The sequence below is a fragment of the Myotis daubentonii genome, chromosome 13 (genome assembly GCF_963259705.1).
Source record: "Myotis daubentonii chromosome 13, mMyoDau2.1, whole genome shotgun sequence".
Lineage (NCBI taxonomy): Eukaryota > Metazoa > Chordata > Mammalia > Chiroptera > Vespertilionidae > Myotis > Myotis daubentonii.
Genome location: NC_081852.1, coordinates 19781635 through 19809087, shown reverse-complemented (window position 1 = coordinate 19809087; position 27453 = coordinate 19781635). Strand labels below are relative to the sequence as shown.

Genomic DNA, 27453 nt, shown 5'->3' with positions numbered 1-27453 from the left:
GAAGACCGTCATCCGCTCCAGAATTCATGTGACATAGGAGCCATTATGCTCCTCATAATGTGAGCATTCCATCGTGTCAGAGTCTACTTTCTGTGCTGTTAGAGCAGTCATTTTGTCCCCCAGTGTCTGAAGATATGTCTTGCCCTCCATCTGTTTCTAATTCACAAAATCTTTACCTTAGCAAAGTGGCTCCTCCTTTCACTCTATTACCTTAGACCACAAGGTTTTTATTCCACATTACATCTTGTAATAAAGATATCTATGTATATGTATTATTTCCCTTCCTCGGCTAAGAATAAGGACAGTGTCTCATTCAACTTTATATATCCCAAAGCCCTAATACCTTTTACATGGTAGCTACTAACTGAGTGCTTTGAATGAATAAATGAATTCTGACATTACCCTATCAAAGCAGGCAATAAGAATGCGTAGGTGTGTGTTAGGGTTAGGGTGGGGTTTTGAGGTCCTGGCAAGGTTATAGGAATGAATACCTAGGGAATATCCTAATCCTGAGAGTGTGATAAAAGAAGGAAGATATGCCTGGCTGGTGTGGCTCAGTGGTTGAGCATTGACCTATGAACCAGGAGTTCACGGTTTGAATCCTGGTCAGGGCACATTCCCTGGTTACAGGCTCAGTCCCCAGTGTGGGGCATGCAGGAGGCAACCGATCAATGATTCTCTCTCATCACTGATGTTTCTATCTCTCTCTCCCTCTCCCTTCCTTTTTGAAATCAATAAAAATATATTTTTAAGAAAGAAGAAGAAGGAAGACATGAGACAGGGTGTGGTAGACTGGCAGGCCTGAACAGGGAGCTGATGTTAATCACTCTTTTGACAAGAGAGAAACTTCCAATTGTGAGGTGGTGTGTGTGTAGACAAGTAATACTTGCCAGTGAATAGGAAATAAGATTAAAAACCAGTGACTTAAGAAGCCCCAAACTGAGTTTATTGTGGTATAGATCAGATGATAACAAATAACTCGAGTATATTTAAATAAAGTCTGATATAACTGGAATATCTAAAATATAATGCCAGGGCAAAATGCTGCTTGCTCTAGGGTTAAAAGTCCTCAAGAGAAAATACAAACATGAGATACTTATCTTGAAAATGCCAAGAAATAGAACAGTGTGCCAATCCTCACAACCTCCCCAGGTTCCCAACCACTTCTCTGACTTGCCCCTTCTTGCACCACCTCAAGTCATTAGCACCTCTCCATTTTTTAGACCAAATTGCTGGACAAGAAGTCTTTCAAAATAAGGTGCCATGCTTCTCCTTGGTGCCATCTGGTTGAAGTCAAAAGGTATAACTTTTGCACAAAGGAAACTGTTAGGCCTCTAGGCTCTGGAAAGACTGACACCGAGGCCTCTTGCCGCACACCGAAGCTAGAATCCCGACTCTAGAAGCTGCCTGTGGCTAACCCAGCCGTGGGCAAACTAAGGCCCGCGGGCCAAATGAATAAAGCTAAAAAAAAAAAAAAAAAAAAAGACCGTACCCTTTTATGTAATGATGTTTACTTTGAATTTATATTAGTTCACACAAACACTCCATCCATGCTTTTGTTCCGGCCTCTGGTCCAGTTTAAGAACCCATTGTGGCCCTTGAGTCAAAAAGTTTGCCCACCCCTGGGCCGCTAACCTCTCAGAAATGAGTCACATCATATGGGAGTTCCCATGCTGCTTAGAAGCTTTACCTGGACAATGAGATTTCAAAGTTGGCAATAAACTGGCATCAGCAGGGTAATTTTATCAGCCACCCCTTTTCTAGGTATCCAGTGAGAATCTGGCTCAGCTATTTAATCCCCACCATCTACTTTCTCTCCCAACTGCCTCTTATCCAGCTGGCAGGAGCTCCCAAGAAACGTGATATAGTAGGCGCTGCCGTAAACTGGCTGCTTGTTGGGGTTGGAATAGACCTGTTCGGGTTTGAGGGACGTGAAAGGGTTGGCTCCATAGGCAATGATGTGTATATCCAGGTCCACCAGAATCTGCAAAGAGGCTGCCAACTCCTGGTGGCTAAGGGAGACAGAAAAAAAATTGCTCTGCTGATGAGAGAGATAGGAGAGAAAGTGCTCAGAACTTGACATTTCTGGGCCCATCAAGCCCCCAAATTACCTCAGGCTGGAGTAGGCAAAGGCTATCCTTCCCTCCCAGATGTCTCACTAGTTACCAACTTACTAACATAGGCCTTTGTTCCAAGGGGACCAGAAAGCCACGTGTGAGAAGAAAGAAAATCCTCACCAGAAGGCAAAAGATGAGCAAAGGAGAGAGAAATTAGCTCATCTCTATAAATAGAGGCCTGAGTGAGTCAGGGAGGTATCACAAATAGGAAGAGATCCAAACCTGTAAACAGTCATCAATGTAGGGATTTCATAATCTCGAAGTAGCAGAAGGGTGGGCAGCCAAGCCTCCATCAAGTCTGGGGAAGCGTGAAAACCTATGGAATAGAGAGGGGAAAGGCTGAGGTAGATACTTCTCTGATTATGTCCATCCTAACCTTCACCTCGCTCACTGCTAATGATCATTTACCACTATCACCCACCCCAGGTTCTTCAGTGGAAAATTTTGAACCCAGGTGTAGCACATAAGGCTAACGATCAACAAGGTCATCATCATATTGTGTTTAACCTGACCTTATGAATGTGGCTCCAAAGATAGAAAATACGAGTCAGAATAGAAAATTCCCAGAGGACCCACCCAGTATTCCCCTGAACCACTCTTACCTGGATGGAATGCCACCACCAAATCTGGATGGGCTGTCCGCCCAGTCTCTACCTGCTCCTCCCAGAAGTTATGGTAGAGGCCCCTATGGCCACTAAGCTGAACTGTGCCAGGTTCCACAGGTGAAGTTGAGGTGCTCTGTGAAAAGCCAGTAGCGACGTCTACACCCACCATTATTATACGGAGGCCAAGGTGTCCAGGAAACATGTAACCAAGCTCATCATAGTCCCCGGGGCGCGTGAGAAATGTCTCCGCGTGGGAAGCACCAACTACATGCACTGTGCTCCCTCCGATCTTCTTCACATTTATCCCCAAGGCCCGAAGCCCCAAGCCCAGGGTCAAAGGCCGTGACAGGACATCTGTCAGGAGTCGCTTCAAAGAGCCCTGCAGGACATCTGGGTCTGGCCTTGGCCTCCCTGCACTGGCCCATAGGGTGGTCATGGCATGACTACCTAGCACAGCAGCCAGTATAGCATCTAGCTGTAGGCGCCGCATAGAAAACCAGGTGTCCCAGCCCTGTACAACTTCCGGAAGCCATGGCCAGGGTCCTGCGGGTAGGACAAAATCTCCTGCAGGAAAGAAGGAACAACAAAGAAGTGACCTAATTCTTCTCTGGCTTCAATGTTCCGTCTAGGTTCATTCTCCCAACCTGTGACCAGGGAGGCCTCACCCCCCTGCCCCTCTCCGTTCTTCATTTTCCCCTCAGAACAACATGCTTTCAACCTTGACCATTATGGCAGAGTTCCCCAACACCACCGCTCCACCTGTGACCAGAAGCCATTCCATGAGACGGTCCACAGCTACAAGACGCAGCTCTTGACAAACCCTCCTGTGGGCGGGCCAATCTGACCTCTGGCACTCTGGACCACAGTAATAGACATTTCTGCACCTGAGAGAATAAGCCCCAGAAATATTGGTTCCTATATTTCAAAGGTGATTGGGAGAATATCTGGGGAAGAGAATTGATATTCCTCTTCTTAGGAAAAAAAATTACTGGGTAAGGAAGGCAGGGAGAGGAATGACAGCTATTTGCCACCAAATTTGGGGACTACATTAGGAGGGGAGGCAGGAGAGATTGGGAATGTAGTTTTTCTCTTGGGTCAGAATAACACCTCAGTCTCTATCTGCAACAACTCACTTTTTACATCCCTTAAAGAAAAAAATAACTCCAGAAGTTTGTGGCTGCCCTCTTACCATGCGTGTCTCAACCCTAACCTGCCCAGAACAGATTGTGGTCTTACCCCTCAAGTTCTCAAGAGGAAGAAGGTAGCATAGTACTGGGATCTCTGTGTGACTTCCCCATAGCACCAAAACAAGCAGGAGCCCAACCCTTTTCTAATCTGTCTGTGGCCTGGATCACATAGAATGAGGAGGAGGCCTTATGTTTTTGTGAAAACGCTGACCTTTCCTCCTACAATGAGGTCTTAGAACAGGGTCGTTTCTGGATCTCTCCCCTATTTGCCCCTGATGAGTCACCTCTTGCAGTGCCGGAGGACCTTGGAGTCTGAAAGGCCATTGGGGAGCGCTCTACAGTGAGCACAGAATCGGAACGTGTCCTCCATCTTCTGGAACATTTCTCGAGGGCATCGAAATCCAAAGCCTGATACAGGAGTATCCCCATCTATCACCAATCTGCGGAGACAGCATGCAACGGTACAGCAATAGGGAAAAGAGTATCTCCAAAGTCTCTCAGGACCCCTCCTTTGCCTCCTACATGTTGTATTTCTACCTACTCCCATCATTTTGACTTAATAATAATATATATATATTTTTTTAATATGCACTTTTATTTTCATTTTCTTTTTTATTGACTTTTATAGAGAGAAAGACAGAGATAGAAACATCAATGTGAGAGAAACATCGATTGGCTGCCTCCTGCACACACCCTGACTGGGGATTGAACCCCTGGTATGTTCCGTGACTGGGAATTGAACCTGTTACTTTTTGGTGTATGGGACAATGCTCCAGCCTAATGAGCCACACCAGCCATGGCACAAATTATATTTTTTAATTTCTATAGTAATGAACTGGCAAAAGTCAGGATGAGAAAAATCCCTTGTTGCAAATACTTCATTATTCCCAAGTTATACTCCCTCTCCACCTTTTGAAATCATTTCTAAGGGTGACTACAAATGGCTCTTCCACAGAGCTAGTCACTCACTTGTATTCTTCATAGCTTTTCATGTTCAGCTTCTGAAGAATCAGCTGGGATAGGCCAGGAACATTATTGTCCAAGGAGTAGAAGCCAAGTGCATCAATGCTAGGGCCAGGTTTTGAGAGGGTCAAAGGCACAGGGGTCACAGCTGTGGGAGGGGTCACAGCTGTAGGCTGGGTCACAGCTGTGGGAGCCACTGATGAGGACAATTTCTTGTGCCTTCGTCGCCGGGGCCGTGGAGCCATGGTCTGTCCACTGATACCTGGGGACTATATGTAGACAAGATATAGAAGGGAATTTTGCAAGCTGGATGATATGTTTTCATACATTTGACCTTTCACTTCTCATTCTAGTCTTTCAGACCCAGGTATCAGTAAGACTTATTTCTGATCTACTGATTATTGATCACTACAAAGAAAAACAAAGGGGGAAATATTACATATGATGTTCTATATCTCTATATAAAAGCCTAAGTGACTATTCGACTGTTCAACTGGTAGCTATGATGCACCCTGACCACCAGGGGGCAGATTCTCAATGCATAGGCATGGAAACATGGAACAGACTGATGAATCTCAGAGGGAAGTGGGGGGAGGGCGAGAAGAGATTAACCAAAGATCTTATATAAATATTAGAGGCCTGACCTAACCAGTTTGGCTCAGTGGATAGAGTGTCAGCCTGCGGACTCAAGGGTCCCAGGTTTGATTCCGGTCAAAGGCATGGCATGTACCTTGGTTGCGGGCACATCCCCAGTGGGGAGTGTGCAGGAGGCAGCTGATCGATGTTTCTCTCTCATCAATGTTTCTAACTCTCTATCCCTCTCCCTTCCTCTCTGTAAAAAATCAATAAAATATATTAAAAACAAAAACAAAAACAGCAACTCTTACAGTATGTGGCAGAGTGCAAGCTATGTGCTGGGCAAGTGCTGAGTCCCTTTATTCATTAAAAAAAAAAAAAAAATACTAGAGGCCCGGTGCACATATTTGTGCACTGGTGGGTTCCCTCAGCCTGGCCTGTGGGGATCTGGCTGAAATTGGCAGTCCAACATCCCCCGAGGGGACCCAGATTGGGAGAGGGTGCACGAATCTGTGCACCAGTCCTCTAGTAAAATATAAATATGTCTGTAAGTAATGCATAGAAAAAGGTCTGGAAGGGCTCCTCTAAAACCAATAACAGTGATTAACTGGGGGGAAGAGGCTCTAGGATAGGAACTGAGTTGATCAAAGGCAACTTTAGACTTAAAGGCAACTTTTGACTTTTTTATACAAAAAATATCTATAATAATAAGAGCACAATATGCTAATTAGACCAGACATCCTTCCGGATGACCTTCCAGATGAAGCTGGGGCTGCGAGGGAAGCTTGGGTCCCAGGTGCCAGAGGGAAGCCTGTGCTGGCAGCCGGGGGAAGGAAGGCTTACTCTTGCATGAATTTCATGCACCAGGCCTCTAGTATTCATATATGAGTATATTTCAAAAAATCAACTTAGAAGAAAAAGCAACAGAAGTTTGGGCTGTCACAAACTACCATCTAATTGAATAAGTCAATCTAATTTAGTTGGGAAAGTAAAACATTCATTTTAAAAGGCCTGTCATCACATTTATAGGCAATAAATCAAGACATGAAAATTAAATGAGCACCAGAATGCTAAGAGTTACATAGTTAACAGAAGTAATGCAAGTACTGAGAAAAATTTCTTAAAGAGATGAGTTTGTATTTTTTTTATAATATATTTTTATTGATTTCAGAGATGAAGGGAGAGGGAGAGAGAGATAGAAACATCAATGACGAGAGAGAATCATTGATCAGCTGCCTCCTGCACACCCCAACTGGGGATAGAGCCCACAACCTGGGCATGTGCCTTGACCGGGAATTGAACGATGACCTCTTGGTTCATAGGTCAATACTCAACCACTGAGGCACGCCAGCTGGGCAAGAGGTGAGTTTTGAAGTAGAACTAACCCTGCAACCACACCCATACCTACACCAACACCTACCCCCTACCCAGCAGGAACTCTGTGATGGCCGCCCTCCTTGGCTTACCATTCCTTCTCCGAGTGCCGAGTAAACCAAAAGAACTACATTGACAAAAATAAAATCATCCATTCATTAAACAAATATTTATTTATAAACATATAAAATAATGTACAAAATACTATAATGAAAAAACTTGTGAAAAATATACTTAACATCTAGATATCTTATAGAGGGATTAAATGTAAACTATAGTATAAGGCAGTATATTTATAAGGCAGTTTTGTTCAAAATTGGGAAATCTCTGAAATTGAATAAAAAAGTAAAACAGAGAGACATACTTTTTGAAAAAATAAAATTGTATTGATATCCTATAAGAAAAGTGAAACTAAAGCACTAATAGGAAATCAGAAGAAGTGAGTTTCTTCAAGGAAGACTTTACAAAGCAGGGAGCAAAAAAATAAAATAAAATAAAATAAAAAGCAGGGAGCAGTTGGAATAGACCAGCAATTTTCAACCGGTGTGCCACAGGGATTTTTAAAACATGCAATACTGGACTATTTAGTCAAGTGCACTAACCTCTCTTCCGTTAGATTGTCAATTTTAAAATAACAACCGCCCTGACCAGTTTGGCTCAGTGGATAGAGCATCGGCCTGCAGACTGAAGGGTCCTGGGTTTGATTCCGGTCGGGGGCATGTACCTTGGCTGCGGGCACATCCCCAGTAGGGGGCGTGCAGGAGGCAGCTGATTGATGTTTCTCTCTCGTCGATGTTTCTAACTCTCTATCCCTCTCCCTTCCTCTCTGTAAAAAATCAATAATATATATATATTTTTAAAAATGACAACAACCAATACAAGAGCCATCCAGTGTGGATGAATCAAAATCATATATTTTTTATCAGATCGGCAAATATATTTTTTGATGTGCTGCAGAATTTTAGTAATTAGTTTATGTGTGTCATGAGATTAAAAAGGTTGAAATTGCTACAAGAGTAGCAATGAAAGATGGTAATACTTTGTATTAACATGAAAGATGGTAATACTTTGAATACAAGGAGATAGAAAAAAAGGATTTCTGAACACAGAGAAGAGCATGAGCATAGAAATGTAGATGGGAACATTCTGTGGAATTAATGAAATAGAATGGATTGAGCTTGATGACTGAGTCTAAAGACCTAAACCTAAGAGCTAAAATTACAGTCTTATAACAACACATAGGGGGGGAAACTTCATGATATTGGATTTGGCAATTTCGTGGATAAAGCACCAAAAGTACAGGCAACAAAAGAAAAACAGATAAATTGGACTACATCAAAATTAAAAACTTTTGTGCAGCAAAGGACAGAATGAAATAGAAATCCATAGAATGGGAGAAAGTGTTTGCAAATCACATTCCTGATTAGAGATGAATAGCCTGAACATGTGAAGAACTTCTAAGACTCAACACCACCAAACAACCCAATTCAAAAATGGGCAAAAGATCTGACCAGACATTTCTCCAAAGAAAACACAGAAACTGCCCAAAAGCACATGAAAAGATGTTCAACATCACTAATGTTGACAAAAGAATGTCCAGCCTAAGAAAAAATTTTTATGAGTTTACTGGGGGGGGGGGGGGGGGGCGCGGGGGAGAATTTATTTGAACCAATCTGAGGACAATTGCCAGAAAGCAAACTCTCAACAGATAGAAATAAAATGCTCCAGAGAATGACAGTTTTGCAGCTTATTTTATACATTAGAATAAAATAAAGGAAGAGATAGAGGAAGGTTTACATGAAATCCACCAGTGGTGACAGGGGAGGGCACAGAATAGGAACAGAATCATCATTGTTTAGTATTATTCACCTTACTAACTATAGGTAAGAGGTTTTCTTACAGACCCTGCGAATGCAGTGTGAAAAAGGAAAACGGTCGTAAGATAAATCGACCTTGAAGTCCACGTGGCCCGCCCCATCACTCAGAAAGAAGATACATTCTGAGAGCAGACCAAGGACAGAGACAAACGCTGAGAGCTAACCTTTTCAGGACAATGCTAGGGAGCAGACCCTGGGAACTCACTTAGTTGTTAGATTTCCACCTTCCATCCTTTAACCTTATATAACACTGACTTGAGCGTCTTTTCAGGGCGTTACACCTGCCGCTCTCTCAGATTGTCGGCTGATTAAATAAACGCATCATAAAGACTCAACTCAACCCGGTCTCTACTTAATTGACTCCGGTAGCAGCAGGCAGCACAGACCCTTTCATTTCCAGTTTCAGTGGTAGATTAAGGGGGAGGAAGAAAGCAAAATATAGAAATCTCTGGAATTGAATAAAAAAGTAAAACAGAAAGACATACTTAAAAAAAAATTGTATTGATTTCAGAGAGGAATGGAGAGGGAGAGATAGAAACATCAATGATGAGAGAAAATCATTGATCAGCTGCTTCCTGCATGCCCCTTACTGGGGATTGAGCTGGCAACCAGGGCATGTGCCCTGATCAGGAATCAAACTGTGAACTCCTGGTTCATAGGTCAATGCTTACCCCCCTGGCCGCACCAGCCGGGCGAGACAAATCTCTTTTACATAGGTGGGTACAGGATCATTAATAATTAATATTTACAGTACATAGAGATGGTATTCAGGAAAGTGAGATAATGATGGGTTCTCTGGTCTCCTGCTCTGGTGCAGTGGGTGTGCCCTCGGGGGTCTGGAACAGACCATTACTCTGACATTGCAGAGGTATGTTATTTTAGATGCAAAAAGACGACAGGCTCACTTTGTCAAGGAAGACTGACCTTTGTCAAGGAAACCACAGGTCTAGGACATGCCTACCAGCATAACCCACTGTTAGTTAGAAATTTTTATGTTCAGACTATCCTATGTGGTTGGTTACTTTTGGTCTCTGAGTTTGCAAAGCCCACCATACTGTTCTCTCCTGAGTTTGCCAGGTTTGGTACGCGTCCCCTTTTTCATCTACGCTAATCAGGAAAATGCAAATCAAAACCACGAGATACCACTTCACACCCTTTAGGATGACTATTATAAAGAAAACCACAGAAAATAACAAGTGTTGGTGAGGTGTGGAAAAATTGGAACATTTGTGCACCCATAGGAGGAATGTAAAATAGTACAGTCACTATGGAAAACAGCATGGCGGCTCTGCAAAAAGTTAAACACATAGTAACTACTATATGACCCAGCAATATCACTCTTAGTATATACTCAAAATAATTGGAAACAGGTACTTAAACAATGCTTATACATAAATGTTCATAGTACCACTATTCACAATATCTCAAAAGTATAAAACCCCAAAAGTCCACCAACAGATGAATGAATAATGTGAAAAAAGTGGGGGAGAGGGTTCTATGGAAATTAACCTCACAGGGTGATCTGATCATAAATTCCTAACTGGGTAGGTCACTACAGGCATACAACTTTTTAGGAAAAGAGTTATCTTTGCCTTGCCCAGTTGGTGTGGCTCAGTGGTTGAGTGCCAACCTATGAACCAGGAGGTCACGGTTCAATTCCAGTCAGGGCACATGCCTGGGTTGTGAACTCGATCCCCAGGAGGGGGCATGCTGATCGGGGAATTCCCTCTCCTCATTGATGCTTCTATCGCTCCCTCTCCCTTCTTCTCAGAAATCAATAAAAAAAATATTTTTAAAAAAGGATTTATCTTTGCCTTAAGGAAGCTCTGTCCATTGTTTCTATGCACCTAGGTTAACACACCTATAAAATAAGCCTTACCACCTCATAAGAGCACATAATCTTGTTAACTATCCTGTAATCCAATCCCCATCTTGCTTTTTTCCCATCTCCATGTAATCTTCCTTAATTGCCTCCTTAATTTCAGTTGCAAAACTGTTATTCTCCAGAGCTTTTGAGATCTTGTTCCTCAGTTTGGCTCAAATAAACTCATAACTGTGACAGGTTTGGACGTTTCTTACTTTGACAATAAATTGGGTTATGTATATAATAGAATATTATTCAGACATAAAAAGAAATGAAGTACTGATATATGCTACATGGATGAACCTCAAAAAGATTATGCTAGTGAAAGAAGCCAGACATAAAAGGTCACGCTATATGATTACATTTATATAAAATATCAAGAATAGGTAAATTCAGTCGTGGCCAGTGTGGCTCAGTGGCTAAAGTGTTGGCCCCCGTGCACCGAAGGGTCGGGGGTTTGACTCCCAGCCAAGGGCACATATCTGGGTTGCAGGCTCAATCTCCAGCCCCAGTTGGGACACTTGTGGGAGGCAACCAACCAGTGTCTCTCTCCCCCCTCTCCTTTCCTTCCACTCTCTCTAAAAATCAGTAGGAAAAAATATTCTCAGGTGAGGATTAACAACAACAAAATTTTAAGAATAGGTAAATCCAGAAAAAGAAAGCAAATTGCAGTGGCAAAGTGGAAGGGGGCATGGAGAGTATGCTTAATGGATATGGGGTTTCCCTTTGGGGTTGATGAAACTGTTTCAGAACTAAACAGAGGTGGTGGATACACAACAATATGAATGTACTAAATGCCATTTAATTGCTCACTTTAAAAGGATTAATTTTGTTTTGTGAATTTCACCTCAATTTTTAAAAAAGGTATCCATAGAGATTGAGAAACTAAAACATTATTACCCCCCAGATTAATTGTCTCCAGGCACAGGGAAATATGAGAGGATAAAAATACTGACAGTGGTTGGTTTGAATGAGGTAACTAACTATTAAAGTTCAAACCAGGGATCATGTTTTGTTACAAAAATGGTCTGACATTTAATCCTTCCAGACCAAATTTGTTAGAAAAAAATCTCCAGGTCATCATTCAGCTGAGATGTAGGTAGCAGAACAAACAAATAAAAAACTTCCCAGAATCATCTAGCTAATATCCATTATCTTGCGAACCCTTCCTCAGGTTAATGGAGGAACTAATTTATATTTTCCTTTGTATTTTCTTTCTCCTCATCCTTTCATTCCATCCCTTTAAGTTCTCCCTTTGACCCAGAGATGAATGGATGATTTCGGAGTCTACAGAACAGATAGCTAATCTCATCTGCATAACCTATCTTCTAAAATCCTACCAATAAAGAAGAAATTAGACCTAAGGATAGATTATTTTAGGACTTAAGAGTCATAGCCCTTTACTAAAGGTAAATGGAATTGCCTTCATGTGTTCACATCTTTGGATCCTAACTAGCTTAACTCTTCCCTACACTATATATATATATATTTGATTTTTTACAGAGAGGAAGGGAGAGGGATAGAGAATTAGAAACATCGATGAGAGAGAAACATCGATCAGCTGCCTCCTGCACACCCCTTACTGGGGATGTGCCCGCGACCAAGGTACATGCCCTTGACCGGAATCGAACCTGGGACACTTCAGTCTGCAGGCCGACACTCTATCCACTGAGCCAAACTGGTCAGGGCTTCCCTGCACTTTTTTATCCTCACCCTAGGATATGTTTATTGATTTTAAAGAGAGAGGTAGGAAAAGATAGATAGATAGACAGACAGACAGACAGACAGACATTGACCTGAGAGAGTTACATCAATTGGCACCAGGAATCAAACCCACAACCAAGATATGTGAAACTGACCGGAATCCAGCCTGCAACCTTCTGGTGTAGGGGACAACACTCCACCCAACTGAGCCACACTGGCCAGGGCCCCTCCACTTTTAAAGACCACACACTTCCATCACATTTCTATAAAACCATTGCATTTCTAGAAGCAGCATTCATCTGCTCTCTCTACCCAGCCCCCTCAGGCAAGATAAGCCTTGAGAGAATGAGCTCATCTTTTGTTTATAGGTAGGGAGGAAAAGTATCTTTGAGACAACTCAAGAGTCTTAAAATCATAGAAATAACAATAAATACCTTCCTGATGTTCAATAAAGAACCTTTATGCTACAATGGAAGCCAAATAAGACCAGGGAGGTACTTAATCTGCCTTTGCAAAGAGAGGTCTTCCTCCAATAAGAGGTTAACTCTTGGCTCTCTGGGGGTTGGTGGAACTGCCTGGAAGTCAAGGGATTACACAGCTTGGGGAGGAGGAGTGGTGCTGGTGAAACCCTTGCTGCCATAGTTTCTTGTGATTACAGCAGATTCGTGATACAGAGGAATTAAATAAGGGGCCTGGTCTCTGCACTTGCACCCACAAACTCGAACTCATGTGTGAGTTGGTGTGTCCCAGCCCCAGAATCCTCCCCGTTCATGTTGTTGGGGCAGGGACAGTTACTGAGAGAAAGGCAAAAAAACAGGGGGCCAGGGAGACGTTGGAAAGAATTACAGCAAGCTTTCAGCATTTTCCAGAGTTCAGTCTACTCCACTGAGAAAGGAAATCATTTAAACTTCTTTCTGTCTCCAGTGACTTGGGCTCTAATTTATTCCCAGTTTATATGAGAGAAAACACCAAGGACTGGAGAGAAGACAAACTGGGTGGCCTCTATCCTTCACCACCAACCCCCCTAAATTAGTAGTTTATTCCCAGACCTAGTTCTCCCATCTTTTCCCCTCCTTATCACAAAAAGCCTTACGTCTCACCTTCAGACCAGGAAGGCCCATTTAATTTTCTGTAATGCACCAGCAAATACAAAATGCCCTTGGAGAGGTAGGGAGGAGAAGGGGAGTGAAGTTAGTCACTGGGGAGCCTCAAAAAGGGCCGAGAAAAAGAAAGAGAACAGGAGAAATACACTGGGAGCACTGCTATTATGACCACGTTCAGCTGCTTGAGCAGTGATTAACACTCCCTGAGGTGCTAATGCTTTAGTCAACTATAAACTAAGCCAGCAAACTGGTTGATGAAAAAGTTACTTACCTTGCTAAGCCCTCAGCTTCCTTCTTCTCTATTTCTTCCAAGTGAAGTGAGTTTGACCTCCTCAGATCCAGGTTGTGGTTGACTCGAAGCTGTCCCTTCCTATCACTTTCCTTGCCAACTGCTGAAATGCTGTGTCTCTGTAATTACGTGTGGCCTGCCAGCCAGACATGCTTAATTCTCACTAAGGAAGCAAGCAGGGACCTGGCCCTCTGCCTATCGACCTCTCTTTCCGACCTTCCTTTTCTGCCAAGAAGGCTCAGAACGCTGTCAACACTCCCATACTTGCCAAAGGCCAGGCAGGTTGAAGAAAGATGAAGCCTACTAGTTCCTGGATCTCTCTCACTAAGGCAGGATTCTGCTCTTAGAACACAGCACCAGGAAAAAACCCTTGGGATTAGTTCAGATATCAATATTTGGTTGGAAAGGCTAAGCACTAGCTCAGGGTAAAAGGAACCCTTTGGTTTCTAGATGTCAATATAGGCCCAGGAGGAGTTCTCCCAAGCCCAAAGTGCGTTTCAGCATAACACTGCTCAAACACAACCCAGCGATGACCAATCTAGGCTTAAGTACAATACCCAAGAAAAGCTCTGCCAGGGTAACTCAGTTGGTTGGAGTGTCCTCCAGATACACCAAGGTTGCAGGTTCGATCCCCAGTCAGGGTACATACAAGAATCAACCAATAGCCCTGGCCAGCTTGGCTCAGTGGATAGAACGTCAGCCTGTGGACTGAAGGGCCACAGGTTCGATCCCTGCCAAGGGCACATGCCTGGGTTGCAGGCTTGATCCCCAGTAGGGGCTGTGCAGGAGGCAGCCAATCAATGATTCTCTCTCATCATTGATGTTTCTATCTCTCTCTCTCCCCTCTCTCTTCCTCTCTGAAATCAATAAAGAAATATATTTTTTTAAAAATTATCAACCAATAAATGCATAAGTGGAACAATAAATCTCTCTCTCATTCTCACCCCCTTCTTCTCTAAGATCAATCAATAAATAAAAATTAAAATAATAATAACCAAGAAAGACAATAAATGGTTATTTGATGGTACGGAAGGAAATCAATTATAGGGGAAGCGATCAATAATTAATTTTTAAAATTCACTCTCCCTGAAAAGAGAGCAAGGCACTTTCTGAGTGAATGTCATCAGAGGCACTCCCCCGTTTGTTTCAAAAGAGGAATATGGTAGTCCCCTCACCCACTGGGTATATATCCCTAGACCCTCATTAGATGCCTGAAACCAACAGTTAATTTATAAATCAGGCACAGTAAGAGATTAACAGCAATAATAAAATATAACAATTATAATATTACAACAAAAGTTATGTGTGGCATTAAGTAAAATAGGGTTACTTGAACAAATACTGCAATATCTTTTTTTAAATATATTTTTTATTGATTTCAGAGAGAAAGGGAGAGGGAGAGATAGAAACATCAATGATGAGAATCATTGATCAGCTGCCTCCTGCATGCCCCCCACTGGGGATCGAGCCCACAACCGAGGCATGTGCTCTTGACTGGAATCGAACCTGGGATCCTTCAGTCTGCAGGCTGACGTTCTATCCACTGAGCCAAACCGGCTAGGACAGTACTGCAATATCTTGATAGTCCATCTGATAACCAAGAAGAGAAGGCTATTAAGTGACTCCTGGGAGTGATAGTGTGGATATGCTGGACAAAGGGATGATTCGTGTCCTGGTCAGGATGGAGCAAGAGAGCATGAGTTTTCATCATGCTACTCAGAATTGTGAGCAATCTAAAACTTATAAATTGTTTATTTTTGGAATTTTCCATGAATATTTTGGATCACAGTTCACTGAAACCATGGAAAGTGAGATCATGAATCGGGGGGGAAGGGGGGGCTAATGTAAATATTAAAGACCTAAATATTAGTAACTAAAAATGCATACTATTTTTTAAAATAAATCTTTATTGTTGAAAGTATTATACTAGTATATGTCCCCCTCCTTCCCCCATTGACCCCCTCCAGCCTGCCCCTGCCCCCAAGCCCCAGGCCTTGCACCATCCTATTGTCTGTGTCCATGGGTTATGCATATATGTATACAAGGTCTTTGGTTGATTACTTCTCGCCCATCCGCCCTTCCCGCCTTCCCTCCAAGATTTCACAGTCTGTTCCATGCTTCCATGTTTCTGGATCCACTCTGTTCATCAGTTTATTTTGTTCATTAGATTCCACATATGAGTGAGATCCTGTGATACTTGTCTTTCTCTGACTGACTTATTTCACTTAGCATGATACTCTCCAGGTCCCTCCATGCTGTCTCAAAGGGTAAGAGATTCTTCTTTTTTACTGCTGCATAGTATTCCATGGTATAAATGTACCACAGCTTTTTTATCCAATCATCTACTGATGGGCACTTGGGCTGTTTCCAGATATTAGCTATTGTAAATTATTAAAAATACATACTATTTCAATGAACATAAAATAAGAATCAACTCAAACATCTTATTCCTTCCTTTAATGGATGCTGACTCAGGGAATTTATTTCCACATTCCTAGCTCCTTTTCACTTAGAGCTACAAAACACTAGAACCTTGTGAGCAGTGGTCCTATATGACTGTAAGATCATTCTGCTTATACCTGACCCCAGCTATGTCACTTACCTGTCACTGTGAACATGACTGGGGAACAGACCACTTACAATGAAGACCTGGAATGTGGAAAATCAAATCTACATATGAACAGACGCTGAGAATGGATTTAAAAAACAAGCAAACAAAACAAAAACCCAAATGGTAGCAAGCACAAACGACAGCAGGGAAGGTGGAAGAGTTAAGGACACAACAAAATGTTACATAACATTATGTAGAACAGGTGTGGACAAAGGAACACCAGTTGCAATGGACAAAAATCCTGAAAAAAAAATAGGGGTGATTAATTTTAAGAAAGGTTTCAGGCCTATTTAAAATGTCACTGGCAGAACGTTTAAAGTTCTGTTAATAATGCCTGAACTGAAGAAGGTCCAAGAAGTCAGAGATTATCTTTTTTAATTCAGAAGAATCATCTTTGAATGTAAAGGGAGATCATATATAGAAAAAATTTGATATTGAAAAGTAGCTTACATTTTATCATCACTACTACTTGCTCTGGTAGATACAATTTGCATTCATCATGGGATATATATATATATATATATATGTGTGTGTGTGTGTGTATATATATATATATATATATATATATATATATATATATATATATATATATAATATCCTTTACATTGAATTTATTGAGGATTAGGATGAGGGATATATATATTTTTTAACTTAAAAATACTTCTACTTATGAAGAAAGACTAGAAAGAGGTAGGAAGTGGTCTGTGGGGCACAGGGTGATACAGTAAAACCTTAATATAATGGACTAATTCAGGCGAGGGGGTGTCCATTAAGCCAAAAGTCCACTATATAATAAAGTAGGTTTTCCGATGCATATGTTAAAAAATTGACAAATTGGCCCTGACTCGTTTGGCTCAATGGATAGAGCGTCAGCCTGCGGACTTAAGGGTCCCGGGTTCAATTCTGGTCAAGGGCATGTGCCTTGGTTGCGGGCACATACCCAGTGGGGAGTGTGCAGGAGGCAGCTGAGCAATCTCTCTCTCTCGTTAATGTTTCTAACTCTCTATCCCACTCCATTCCTCTCTGTAAAAAATCAATAGCACATATTTTAAAAAAGTTGACAAATTGGTTAGTTTACCTCTTTTTACTTATGTAAGCATGTTTGTGTAATTAAAATTAAGTACGCATGAAAAGTTTAATTTCACAGAAAAGCTGTCTATATGTATTGCTGTAATTTTAAATTTATACGAATAAGTCTAGTAAATGTGTGCATTCACCAGTCACCACGAGTGAACAAATGCACAAGGCTGGGACGTGGCTTAGCATACGTGGGAACGTTGGCTGGCGAACATTCAAACTGCTGCAGAACGTCACGCCACAGGACAACACAACCAATTACCTCGAGAGATGTGGTGTGAGCACATGCTAATCATTCCATGACCATTGTTCACGAGCAGTGACTCTTGGATTTAAATATGTAGACTATAGTTGTAGACATTTAATAATTATTTATGTCAGCAAAATTACTAGTGTTTTATCCGACATATGGCTATTTGCTAAAATTTGTTAAAAATAACAGTGAATTAATGTAAAAAATAACCTATTAATTTAACTAGAAGCAAATCTTGGTTACAAGTATTTTAAAATGAACAGGGTGCTAATTTTTATATATGACATACAGATCAGAAATGTTCTCCGTTAAACTCAGTATGTTAAATCAAGGTCCACAAAATTGAGGGTTTACTGCAGTGGTTCTCAACCTTCTGGCCCTTTAAATACAATTCCTCATGTTGTGACCCAACCATAAAATTATTTTCGTTGCTACTTCATAACTGTAATTTTGCTACTGTTATGAATCGTAATGTAAATATCTGATATGCAGGATGGTCTTAGGCGACTCCTGTGAAAGGGTAGTTCAACTGCTAAAGGGGTCGTGACCCACAGGTTGAGAACCGCTGGTTTACTGTAATCTACCACTCTTCATGTATACCAGTTTTTCTGAGTTCCATTCCTTTCTCTTGTTTTCTCCTTTTTAATTAAAAAAATAAATTTATTGATTTCAGAGAGGAATGGAGAGGGAGAGAGACATCAATGGTGAGATTCATTGAACGGCTGCCTCCTGCATGCCCCCTACTGGGGATCAAGCCCACAACCTGGGCATATGCCCTTGACTGGAATCGAACCAGTGACCCTTCAATCTGCAGGCCGATGCTCTCCCCACTGAGCTAAACCGGCTAGGGCTCCTTTTTAATTCTTACTATGAACATGTAATTCTTCTTAGTTTGCTAATTATGCTTTCTATTTACCCATCATTCCCACAAACACTATATAACCCTACTGATGGACTTAAGGAAGGGCTAAGGAAATCTCTAGTACCTGATATACTCATTAAGCACAAGAGGCAGTTTTCATAAAACAGTAATATCAAGAAGAATCTTCAAGGTATGCAGTGTGTAATAACTTTAAAGGCAGCTCTTGAACTGGTAGGCAAGTAGAAGCTGCAATAGGAAATCCAAGATGGCAGTGGAGTAGGTGGAAGCTACATTCACCTGCTCCCAAGACCAAACTGGAATTACAACTAAATTATAGAACAATCATCCTGAATATCCAAATGAACATTAGCTGAAGAGAAGTCTGAAAACCAAGGATTATAGAAGCAGCTGCACTGAGGCTAGTAAGAAGGGCAGAGACACGAAAAGGGCTGGCCCCGCTCCCAAGGTGGCTGAGATTCCGGAGAATATCTCAGCTGCAAAGCATGAGGTCTAACCTCCAAGCCACGCTCCCCAGCCTAGAGCACCAGAACTGGGAAAGACGCCCACATAACACAGGGCTGTGAAAAGCAGCAGGGTTTCTGTCCATCAGGGAGAGATGGGAGTCCGCCAGAGACACAGCACCTTCTTAAAGGGCCAATGCAAAAATTTCATTTGCAGCCACTCACCCTGGGCTCCGGCAGAGGGAGGGTAGAGCAGACTAGAGTGGAATTTGTTTGTGGCTCTGGGGAGAAAGCTGAAGGGACAGCCTCCAGGATCCCTGTGCTGAGTCATTCTCCCATATGATAGATGCCATCTTTCTTACATGGCATCTACTCTCCTCCCTGTGGCAATAGCCTGGGGGAATGTAATAGCCCCACTCTCTGGACTCCCTCCTACCCACCCTGTGGAGCTTAGGCCCTGCTGAGGAGTCAGTTGTCTTAGTCAGAATATAGAGGTCTGGGCAGACTTAGGTTGTGTCAGTGACTGAGCTGTGTGGCTTCAGGGTGGGGGACATTCCCCCCACTTCTCCGTGAAATTGACTGGTGCTTTCCTCTCACAGGGGATCTGCTGGAACCACCCTCTGGGCTGTGGCTCTGGAGTTACCACAGGCCTGATTCCTAGCGGCTCCACTCTGCCGAGGTTAGGGCAAAATCCAGGACAGACTGAGTTGTGTCTGGGGTGACGGCCACACCCCAGAAGCCTGATCCACACCTCCCCCTCACAGGACATAGCCCCATCCTTTGACTCCTCGAGGACCCATCTTGCTGAGCTCCCTCTCCTGGCAGAATCTGGGACAGATTCTGTGACTAGAACAGGGCCATTTTCTCCTCACATTCCTGAGCAGTGCAGAGCCCTCCTTAAAAGGGCCAAATCTTGGTCTGTTTGGGCCTGATAAACTCTGTTGGCCTCACCCTGACGACTCCCTGTGACCCTCCCGAACACAAAGGTGTGCAAGCACCCAGTGGGTGGTAGCTAGACTTGGTAAACCTGGGGACAATTGCCTAGTGGCCTTGGACCCTGCACTGGCACTGAGTTTGAGCCTGTATCACTCTGGTGAACATCACTCACCCCTACCTGGTGACTCACTGTGAACCTACCTTATGCACCTCGGATACTGCCAGAGGCTCTTTCAGTGACAGAGCCTAACAGACAGCTGGCAGGCAAAGGCAGGGGGAGGCAAATCCTGGGGTGCCTTGGGAAACTTGCTGACCGACCCCTGGGCCCAGTGCCAGCCTTGGTATGCAGCTTGGTCCTTCCTGTGCACACCCTGGCCCAGCAGAGGCAGCCACAACCTGTGAATCACTTGCAGCTCTAATAGGTTGCCCAGGGCCAGACACAGGCAACATCTAACATTGACCTGCACTAGAGTCCCTCCCAAAAGGCCCAGAACCAACACACTCAGTGGCCAGCTTCAGACAACATCAGAGCAGGATACAATTAGCTTCACAAGCAGTATATCCAAAGGGAGATCTCGGCAGGCACCAGACCCTCCTAGGCAAACTCTGCTTCATGTGGGCAGCACCTGCACAGCAGCTTGCATGCTGTGGTTGGGACTGAGCCTCACAGTCAGCCAGCCTGAGGGTTGATCCCATGCGTGAATGGGCCAATAGCAATCAAGACTCAATTACAAAAGGAAGGCCCACATAACCCACACAAGGGACATTCCTGGAGCAGCCAGTTCAGGTGATCAAGGAGACTGCACCTCTGAACCCCACAGGATACATACTACATAAGGCCACCCAGCAAGACTGAGAGTCATAGCATATCTACCTCATACATAGAAACAAACACAGAGACAGCTAAAACAGGGAGACAAAGAAACAGGCCCCAAGTAAAAGAACAAGAGAAATTTCCAGAAAGAGAGCTAAATAAAACAGAAGCAAGCAATTTATCAGATAGAGTTCAAAGTAAGGGTTATGAGGATGCACAATAGTATGAAAAAGGACACAGAAACCGTAAAAAAGGACCAGTCAAAAGTGAAGAATACATTGGAAGAAATAAACAGTAGGTTGGATAAAGCAGAGGATCAAATCAGCACTTTGGAAAACAAGGTAGAAAATCATTTAAGGTACCTTTGTGACAACATAAAGCATAACATCCACATCATAAGGGTACCAGAAGGAGAAGAGAGACTGCAGGGATTGAGAAACTATTTGAAGAAATAATGACTAAAAATTTCCCTAACCTGATGAAGGAAAAAGTCACACAAATCCAGCAAGCACAGAAAGTTCCAAACAAATGAACCCAAAGAGGCCCACACCAAGACACATCATAATTAAAATGCAAAAGGTTAATGACAAAGAGAGAATTTTAAAAGTAGCAGTTAGTTAACTACAAGGGAGCTCCCATAAGATTGTCAGTTTATTTCTCAAAATATTTCAGGCCAGAAGGGATTGGCATGAAATATTTAAAGTGATGAAAAGCAAGGACCTACAACCCAGACTACTTTGCTCAGCAAGGCTAACATTTAAAATTAAAGTAGAAATAAAGAGCTTTCCAGACAAGAAAAAGCTAAAGGAGTTTGTTACCACCAAAACAGTATAAAAAAATGTTAAAGAGCCTCCTTTAAGAAGAAGAGCAAGAGGGAGAAAAAGGAGGAGGAAGAGAAAGGATAGGCAAGAGGAGGAGAAGAAGCAAAGGAATAGGGAGGGGGAGAGGAGGAGAAAGAGGAGTAGCAGGGGTAAGAGGAAGGGAAGGAGAAGACGAAACAAACAAAAAAACATGGAACATAGTTAAAAGAATAAAATGGCAATAAATATGTACCTATTAATGATCACTTTAAATGTAAATGGCTGAAATGCTTCAATCAAAAGATATAGGGTAGTTGAATGGATAAGAAAATAAGACCCATACATATGCTGTCTACAAGAGACCCACCTCAGAACAGAAAATACAGAGTACATGTAAAGGGTTGTAAAAAGATATTTCATGCAAATGGAAAGGAAATAAAGCAGGGGTAGCAATATTTATTTCTGACAAAATAGACTTTAAAACAGAGGCTATAGTAAGAGACAAAGAAGGACACTAGTAATAATAAAGGCAGCAATCTGCCCTAACTGGTTTGGCTCAGTGGATGGAGTGTTTGTTGGCCTGCGGACTGAAGGGTCCCGGGTTCGATTGTGGTCAAGGGCATGTACCTTGGTTGTAGGCACATCCCCAGTAGAGGGTGTGCAGGAGGCAGCTGATTGGTGTTTCTCTCTCATCGATGTTTCTAACTCTCTATCCCTCTCCCTTCCTCTCTGTAAAAACATCAATAAAATATATTTAAAAAAATAATAATAAAGGCAGCAATCTAACAAGAGGATATAACCCTTGTAAACATTTATGCACTCAACATAGTGCCCCTAAATGTATAAAGCAAATCTTGATGGACATAAAATGATAGAATGACAGTATTACAATCACAGTAGAGAATTTTACCAGTAACACCCCACTGACATCAATGAATATATCTTACTGGACCGAAAATCAATAAGGAAATAGTGGCCTTAAATGCCACGCTAGAATTCAGTGGTTCTCAACCTTCTTAATGCCGTGACCCTTTAATACAGTTCCTCATGTTGTGGTGACCCCCATCCATAAAATTATTTTCGTTGCTACTTTGTAACTGTAATTTTGCTACTGTTATGAATCGTAATGTAAATATCTGATATACAGGATGTATTTTCATTGTTCGCGACCCACAGGTTGAGAACAGCTGCACTAGATCAAATGAATTTAATTGATATCTTCAGAGCATTTCATCCCAAAACAGGAGAATATACATTCTTTTTAAGTGCACATGAAACATTTTCTAGGATGGACCACATGTTTAGGACACAAAACAAGTCTCAATAAATTTAAAAGGATTGAAATCATATCAAGCATCTTCTCTGAGCATAATACTATGAAAGCAGAAATCAATCACAAAACTAAAAACCAAACAAAGACATGGAGGCTAAAAAACATGTTACTAAACAAAGAATGGGTTAATGATAAGATCGAGGAAGAAATCAAAAGATACCTTGAAACAAATGATGAGAACACAACCACTCAAAATTTATGGGGAACCGGGAAAGCAGTCTTAAGAGGGAAAGTCATGTCTGGCCCATGTGGCTCAGTGGTTGAGCATTGACCTATGAACCAGGAGGTCACGGTTAGATTCCGTCAGGGCACGTGCGTGAGTTGCAGGCTTCATCCCCAGTAGGAAGCGTGTAGGAGGCAGCCAATCAATGAGTCTCTCTCATCACTGATGTTTCTCTCTCTCTTGCTCTTCCTTCCTCTCTGAAATCAATAAAAATGTATGTTTTTTTAAAAGAGGGAAAGTCATAGTGAGAGTAGTTAGCTTGACAGACAGGCAGGGGTTCAGTGGAAAACAAAAGCATGTGGAACACAGGCAGGGCAGACACGGCAGTTTGAGAAAGCCTAATCACAGGAACCAACGATGCAGAAATAATAGAATGTTTTTGGACTCAGAGCAGGAGGCATGTGAAACTAGGGAGGGTTTGCAGCAAAATAAGGTGAACTGATGCATAGGAACAGGGAAAGTTCAGGTCCATTGCTGGGCAAGAACAATTGAGGGGATCAAGCAGGTGGTGACACGGGTAGATACTGAGCAGGCTTGTAGTAAATATATACTGCTAGACTACAAGGCTTCACTGACAACCCATTATTTGGGTTGGGAGTCTGAATCTGCTTATAATAAATTTTCCACGTTTTGCTTTGATCTTCTGGTCTGTGGAGTTCACTCTTTGGAGTCATGAGACATGACCCTGGGAACAAAACCTCAGCTTGCCGTTCTAGTTATCAATAGTATTACAGGTCTATCTCAAGAAACAAGAAAAATCTCAGATAAACAATCTAACTTTAGCCTGGGTTGAGCGTCGACCTATGAACCAGGAGATTAGGGTTTGATTCCCAGTCAGGGCACAAGCCCAGGTTGTGAGCGCAATCCCCAGTGGGCAGGAGGGTGGGGGGAGGGGGTGCAGGAGGCAGCCAATCAATAATCCTCTCTCATCATTGATATTTCTATCTCTTTCTCCTCCCTTCCTCTCTGAAATCAATAAAAATATATTAAAACAACAACTACAGTCTAACTTTACACTTAAAGGAACTTGAAAAAGAACAACAAACAAAGCCCAAAGTGAGTAGAAGGAAGAAAATTAAAAAAAAACAAACATAAACAAAACGTAGTCTAAAATTCAATGAAACCAAGACATGGTTCTTTTAAAAGATAAACAGGATTTACAAACCTTTAAACAGACTCATCAAAAAAAAAAAAAAAAAAAAAAAAAGAGGCCCCAAATAAAACCAGAAATGAAAGAGAAGTAACAATAGACATAAAGAAATACAGAGGATTGTAAGAAAATATTACAAACAACTATATGCCAACAAATTGGACAATCTGGAAGAAATGGACAAATTCTTAGGAACATACAATCTTCCAAAACTGAATCAGGAAGAATCAGAGAATCTGACTACAACTAATGAAATCGAAGTAGTAATAAAAAAGCTCCCAACGAAAGAAGTCCTCAGTGGATGGTTTTATAGATGAATTTTACCAAACATTCAAAGAAAAACTGCCCTGGCTGGGCAGCTCAGTTGGTTAGAGTGTCATCCTGATACACCAAGGTTATGGGTTCAATTCCTTGTCAGGGCACATACAAGAATCAAGCAAGCAATGTTCCTGTCAAGGGCACATGGCTCCATCCCCAGCCTTGGTCAGAGTGCATGTGAGGAGCAACCAATGGATGTGTCTCTTTCATGTCGATGTTTCTCTGTCTCTCCCTCTCCCTTCCACTCTCTCTAAAAATCAATGGAAAAATATCCTCGGGTGTGGATTAACAAACAAACAAAAACAAACAAACAAACAAAAAAAGCCCTAGCTGGTTTGGCTCGATGGATGGAGCGTCGGCCTCCAGACTGAAGGATCCCAGGTTCGATTCCGGTCAAGGGCACATGCATGGGTTGCGGGCTCGATCCCCAGTGGAGGGTGTGCAGGAGGCAGCCAATCAGTGATCCTCTCTCATCATTGATGTTTCTAGCTCTCTCTCCCTTTTCCTTCCTCTCTAAAATCAATAAAAATATATTTTTTTTAAAAAAGAAAGAAAAAAATCAACCAATGAATGCATAAATAAGCAGAACAAACTGATGTTTCTCTCTTTCTCCCACCTTTTCTCTCGCTATCTAAAAATCAATCAATACAATTAAAAAAAACTAGCAAAAATGAAGGACAACAACAACAACTAGCAGTCACTAGGTGGAGGGAATAGGTGAAGGTATGGGAGGCAACAACAACAACAACAACAACAACAACAACAACAACAACTAGCAGTCACTAGGTGGAGGGAATAGGTGAAGGTATGGGAGGCACTGGTGCCAGCACCAGACTTGGAGTGAAGGAGCCACCGAGCCAGTGCCGAGCCAGTGCCGAGCCACCCAGGCGGCCACATGGCCACCAAGGACACCCATGAAGACCATACCTCCATTGAGAATGCAGATGAGTCCAACCACATCCCTCAGTTTAAGCCTATAGTTTCTCTTCCTGAGCAAGAAATTAAAACACTAGAAGATGAAGAGAAGCTTTTCAAAATGAGGGCAAAGCTGTTCAGATTCACTTCAGAGAACAATTTCCCAGAATGGGAGGAACAAGGCACTGGTGATGTCAAGTCCTGAAGCATAAGGGAAAAGGGACCATTAGACTCCTCATGAGGAGGGATAAGACCTTGAAGATATGTGCCAACAACTATATCATGCCAATGATGGAGCTAAAGCCAACACAGGCAATGACCTGGGTCTGACTTTGCTGACGAGCTCCCCAAGCAGGAGCTACTGGCCATCTGCTTCCTCAGTACTGAAAAAGCACAGAAATTCAAGACAAAGTTTGAAGAATGCAAGAAAGAGATCAAAGAGAGGAGGATTGGGTAAAAAGGATAATGCTGAGAAAGTGGCTGAAAAGCTAGAAGCTCTTTTGGTGGAGGAGAGCAAGGAGTCTGAAGACGAGGACACCAAGGAGAAAGCTGAGGAGAAGCAATGCTTTTTTTTTTCCCATTTACTTTTTAAAAAAGTTTGCCCTGTCCTTCTTTTCGGTTTGTTTTTACAAGGGAACTGAATTCCAACAAAAATTTAAAAAAAATAATAAAAAATTAAAAAAGAGCCCTGACCGGTTTGGCTCAGTGGATAGAGCGTCGGCCTGTGGACTGAAGGGTCCCAGGTTCGATTCTGGTCAAGGGCATGTACCTGGGTTGCGGGCACATCCCCAGTAGGAGATGTGCAGGAGGCAGCTGATCGATGTTTCTAACTCTCTATCTCTCTCCCTTCCTCTCTGTAAAAAATCAATAAAATATATTAAAAAAAAAAAGAATAAACTAAAAATAAATCAGAGACTTAAATGTTAGACTCAAAACCATAAAAATCTTAGAAGAAAACATAGGCAGTAAAATCTTTCTCTTAGCAATATTTTTTCTGATATATTGTCTCAAGCAAGGGAAACAAAAGAAAAAAATAAACAAATGGGACCACATCAAACTAAAATATTTTTGCACAGCAAAGGAAACCATCAACAAAATGAAAAGACAAACCACTGAATGGGAGAATAGATTTGCCAATGATGCATCTGATAAGGGGCTAGTGTCCAAAATTTATTAAGAACTTACACAACTCAACACACACACACAAAAAACCCATCTAGTTAAAAAACGAGCAAAAGACCCAGGTAGACGCTTCACCAGAGGGCATATAGATATCCAACAGACATATGAAAAGATGTTCAACATCACTAATCATCAGAGAAATGCAAATTTAAAGCATAATGAAATAATCACCTTCTACCTGTTAGAATGGCTACCATCAATAAATCAACAAACAAGTGTTGGCAGAACATGAAAAAAGAGAACCCTCATGCACCACCAGTGGGACTGCAGATTGGTGCTGCCATAGTGGAAAACAGTATGGTATGACCTCCAAAAATTAAAAATGGAACTGCCTTATGATCCAACATTCTACTTCTGGGAATATATTCGAAGAAACCCAAAACATTAATTCAAAAGAATATATGAACCCTTATGTTCATTGCAATATTATTTACAACCAACCGGGAAATGCCTAGGTGTCTATCAGTAGATGAGTGGATAAAAAAGCATTTACACAGTGGAATACTACTTGGCCATAAAAAAAAAAGAGGAAATCTTACCTTTTGTGACAGTATGGATGGACCTAGAGAGCATATACTACGTGAAATAAGCCAAAGACAAGTACCATATGATTTCACTTATATGTGGAATCTAATGAACAAAATAAGCTAAGAAAATAGAAACACAGTTATAGATAGAAAGCAGACATCTGTCAGAGGGGAGGGGAGTTGCAGGGCTGGGTGAAAAAGTGAAGGGATGAAGCAAAAACAAAACCAAACCAAAACAAAAAACTCTCATAGACACAGACAACAATATGGTGATTACCAGAGAAAAAAGGGGGTGGGAGAGGTAGAAAATGGTATAAGGGGGATAAATGGTA

At 42.0% G+C, this 27453-nt stretch overlaps 1 protein-coding gene and 1 pseudogene across 1 annotated transcript; one reads left to right on the top strand and one right to left on the bottom strand.

Moving 5' to 3' along the window:
• Positions 1 to 785: 785 nt before the first annotated feature.
• Positions 786 to 5403, bottom strand: MSS51 (MSS51 mitochondrial translational activator). The gene is made up of 7 exons (XM_059662382.1): positions 4879 to 5403; positions 4194 to 4349; positions 3482 to 3606; positions 2720 to 3286; positions 2340 to 2433; positions 1621 to 2012; positions 786 to 1403 (listed from the first exon to the last, which is right to left on the bottom strand). The coding sequence occupies exons 1-6, from the start codon at positions 5115 to 5117 to the stop codon at positions 1793 to 1795; spliced, it is 1401 nt and encodes a 466-aa protein (XP_059518365.1). The 5' UTR covers positions 5118 to 5403; the 3' UTR covers positions 786 to 1403; positions 1621 to 1792.
• Positions 5404 to 25263: 19860 nt separating this feature from the next.
• Positions 25264 to 26300, top strand: LOC132214827 (ran-specific GTPase-activating protein-like; annotated as a pseudogene).
• The last annotated feature ends 1153 nt before the right edge of the window (positions 26301 to 27453 follow it).

What these genes read in the sequence shown, in the direction of transcription:
- MSS51 (XM_059662382.1), bottom strand. Translation starts at nt 5,117, where the DNA reads ATGGCTCCACGGCCCCGGCGACGAAGGCACAAGAAATTGTCCTCATCA. An exon ending in AAAAGCTATGAAGAATACAA is followed by an intron (nt 4,350 to 4,878) that starts GTGAGTGACTAG and finishes CTGTCTCCGCAG; the next exon opens with ATTGGTGATAGATGGGGATA. An exon ending in ACATTGATGACTGTTTACAG is followed by an intron (nt 2,013 to 2,339) that starts GTTTGGATCTCT and finishes TGTCTCCCTTAG; the next exon opens with CCACCAGGAGTTGGCAGCCT.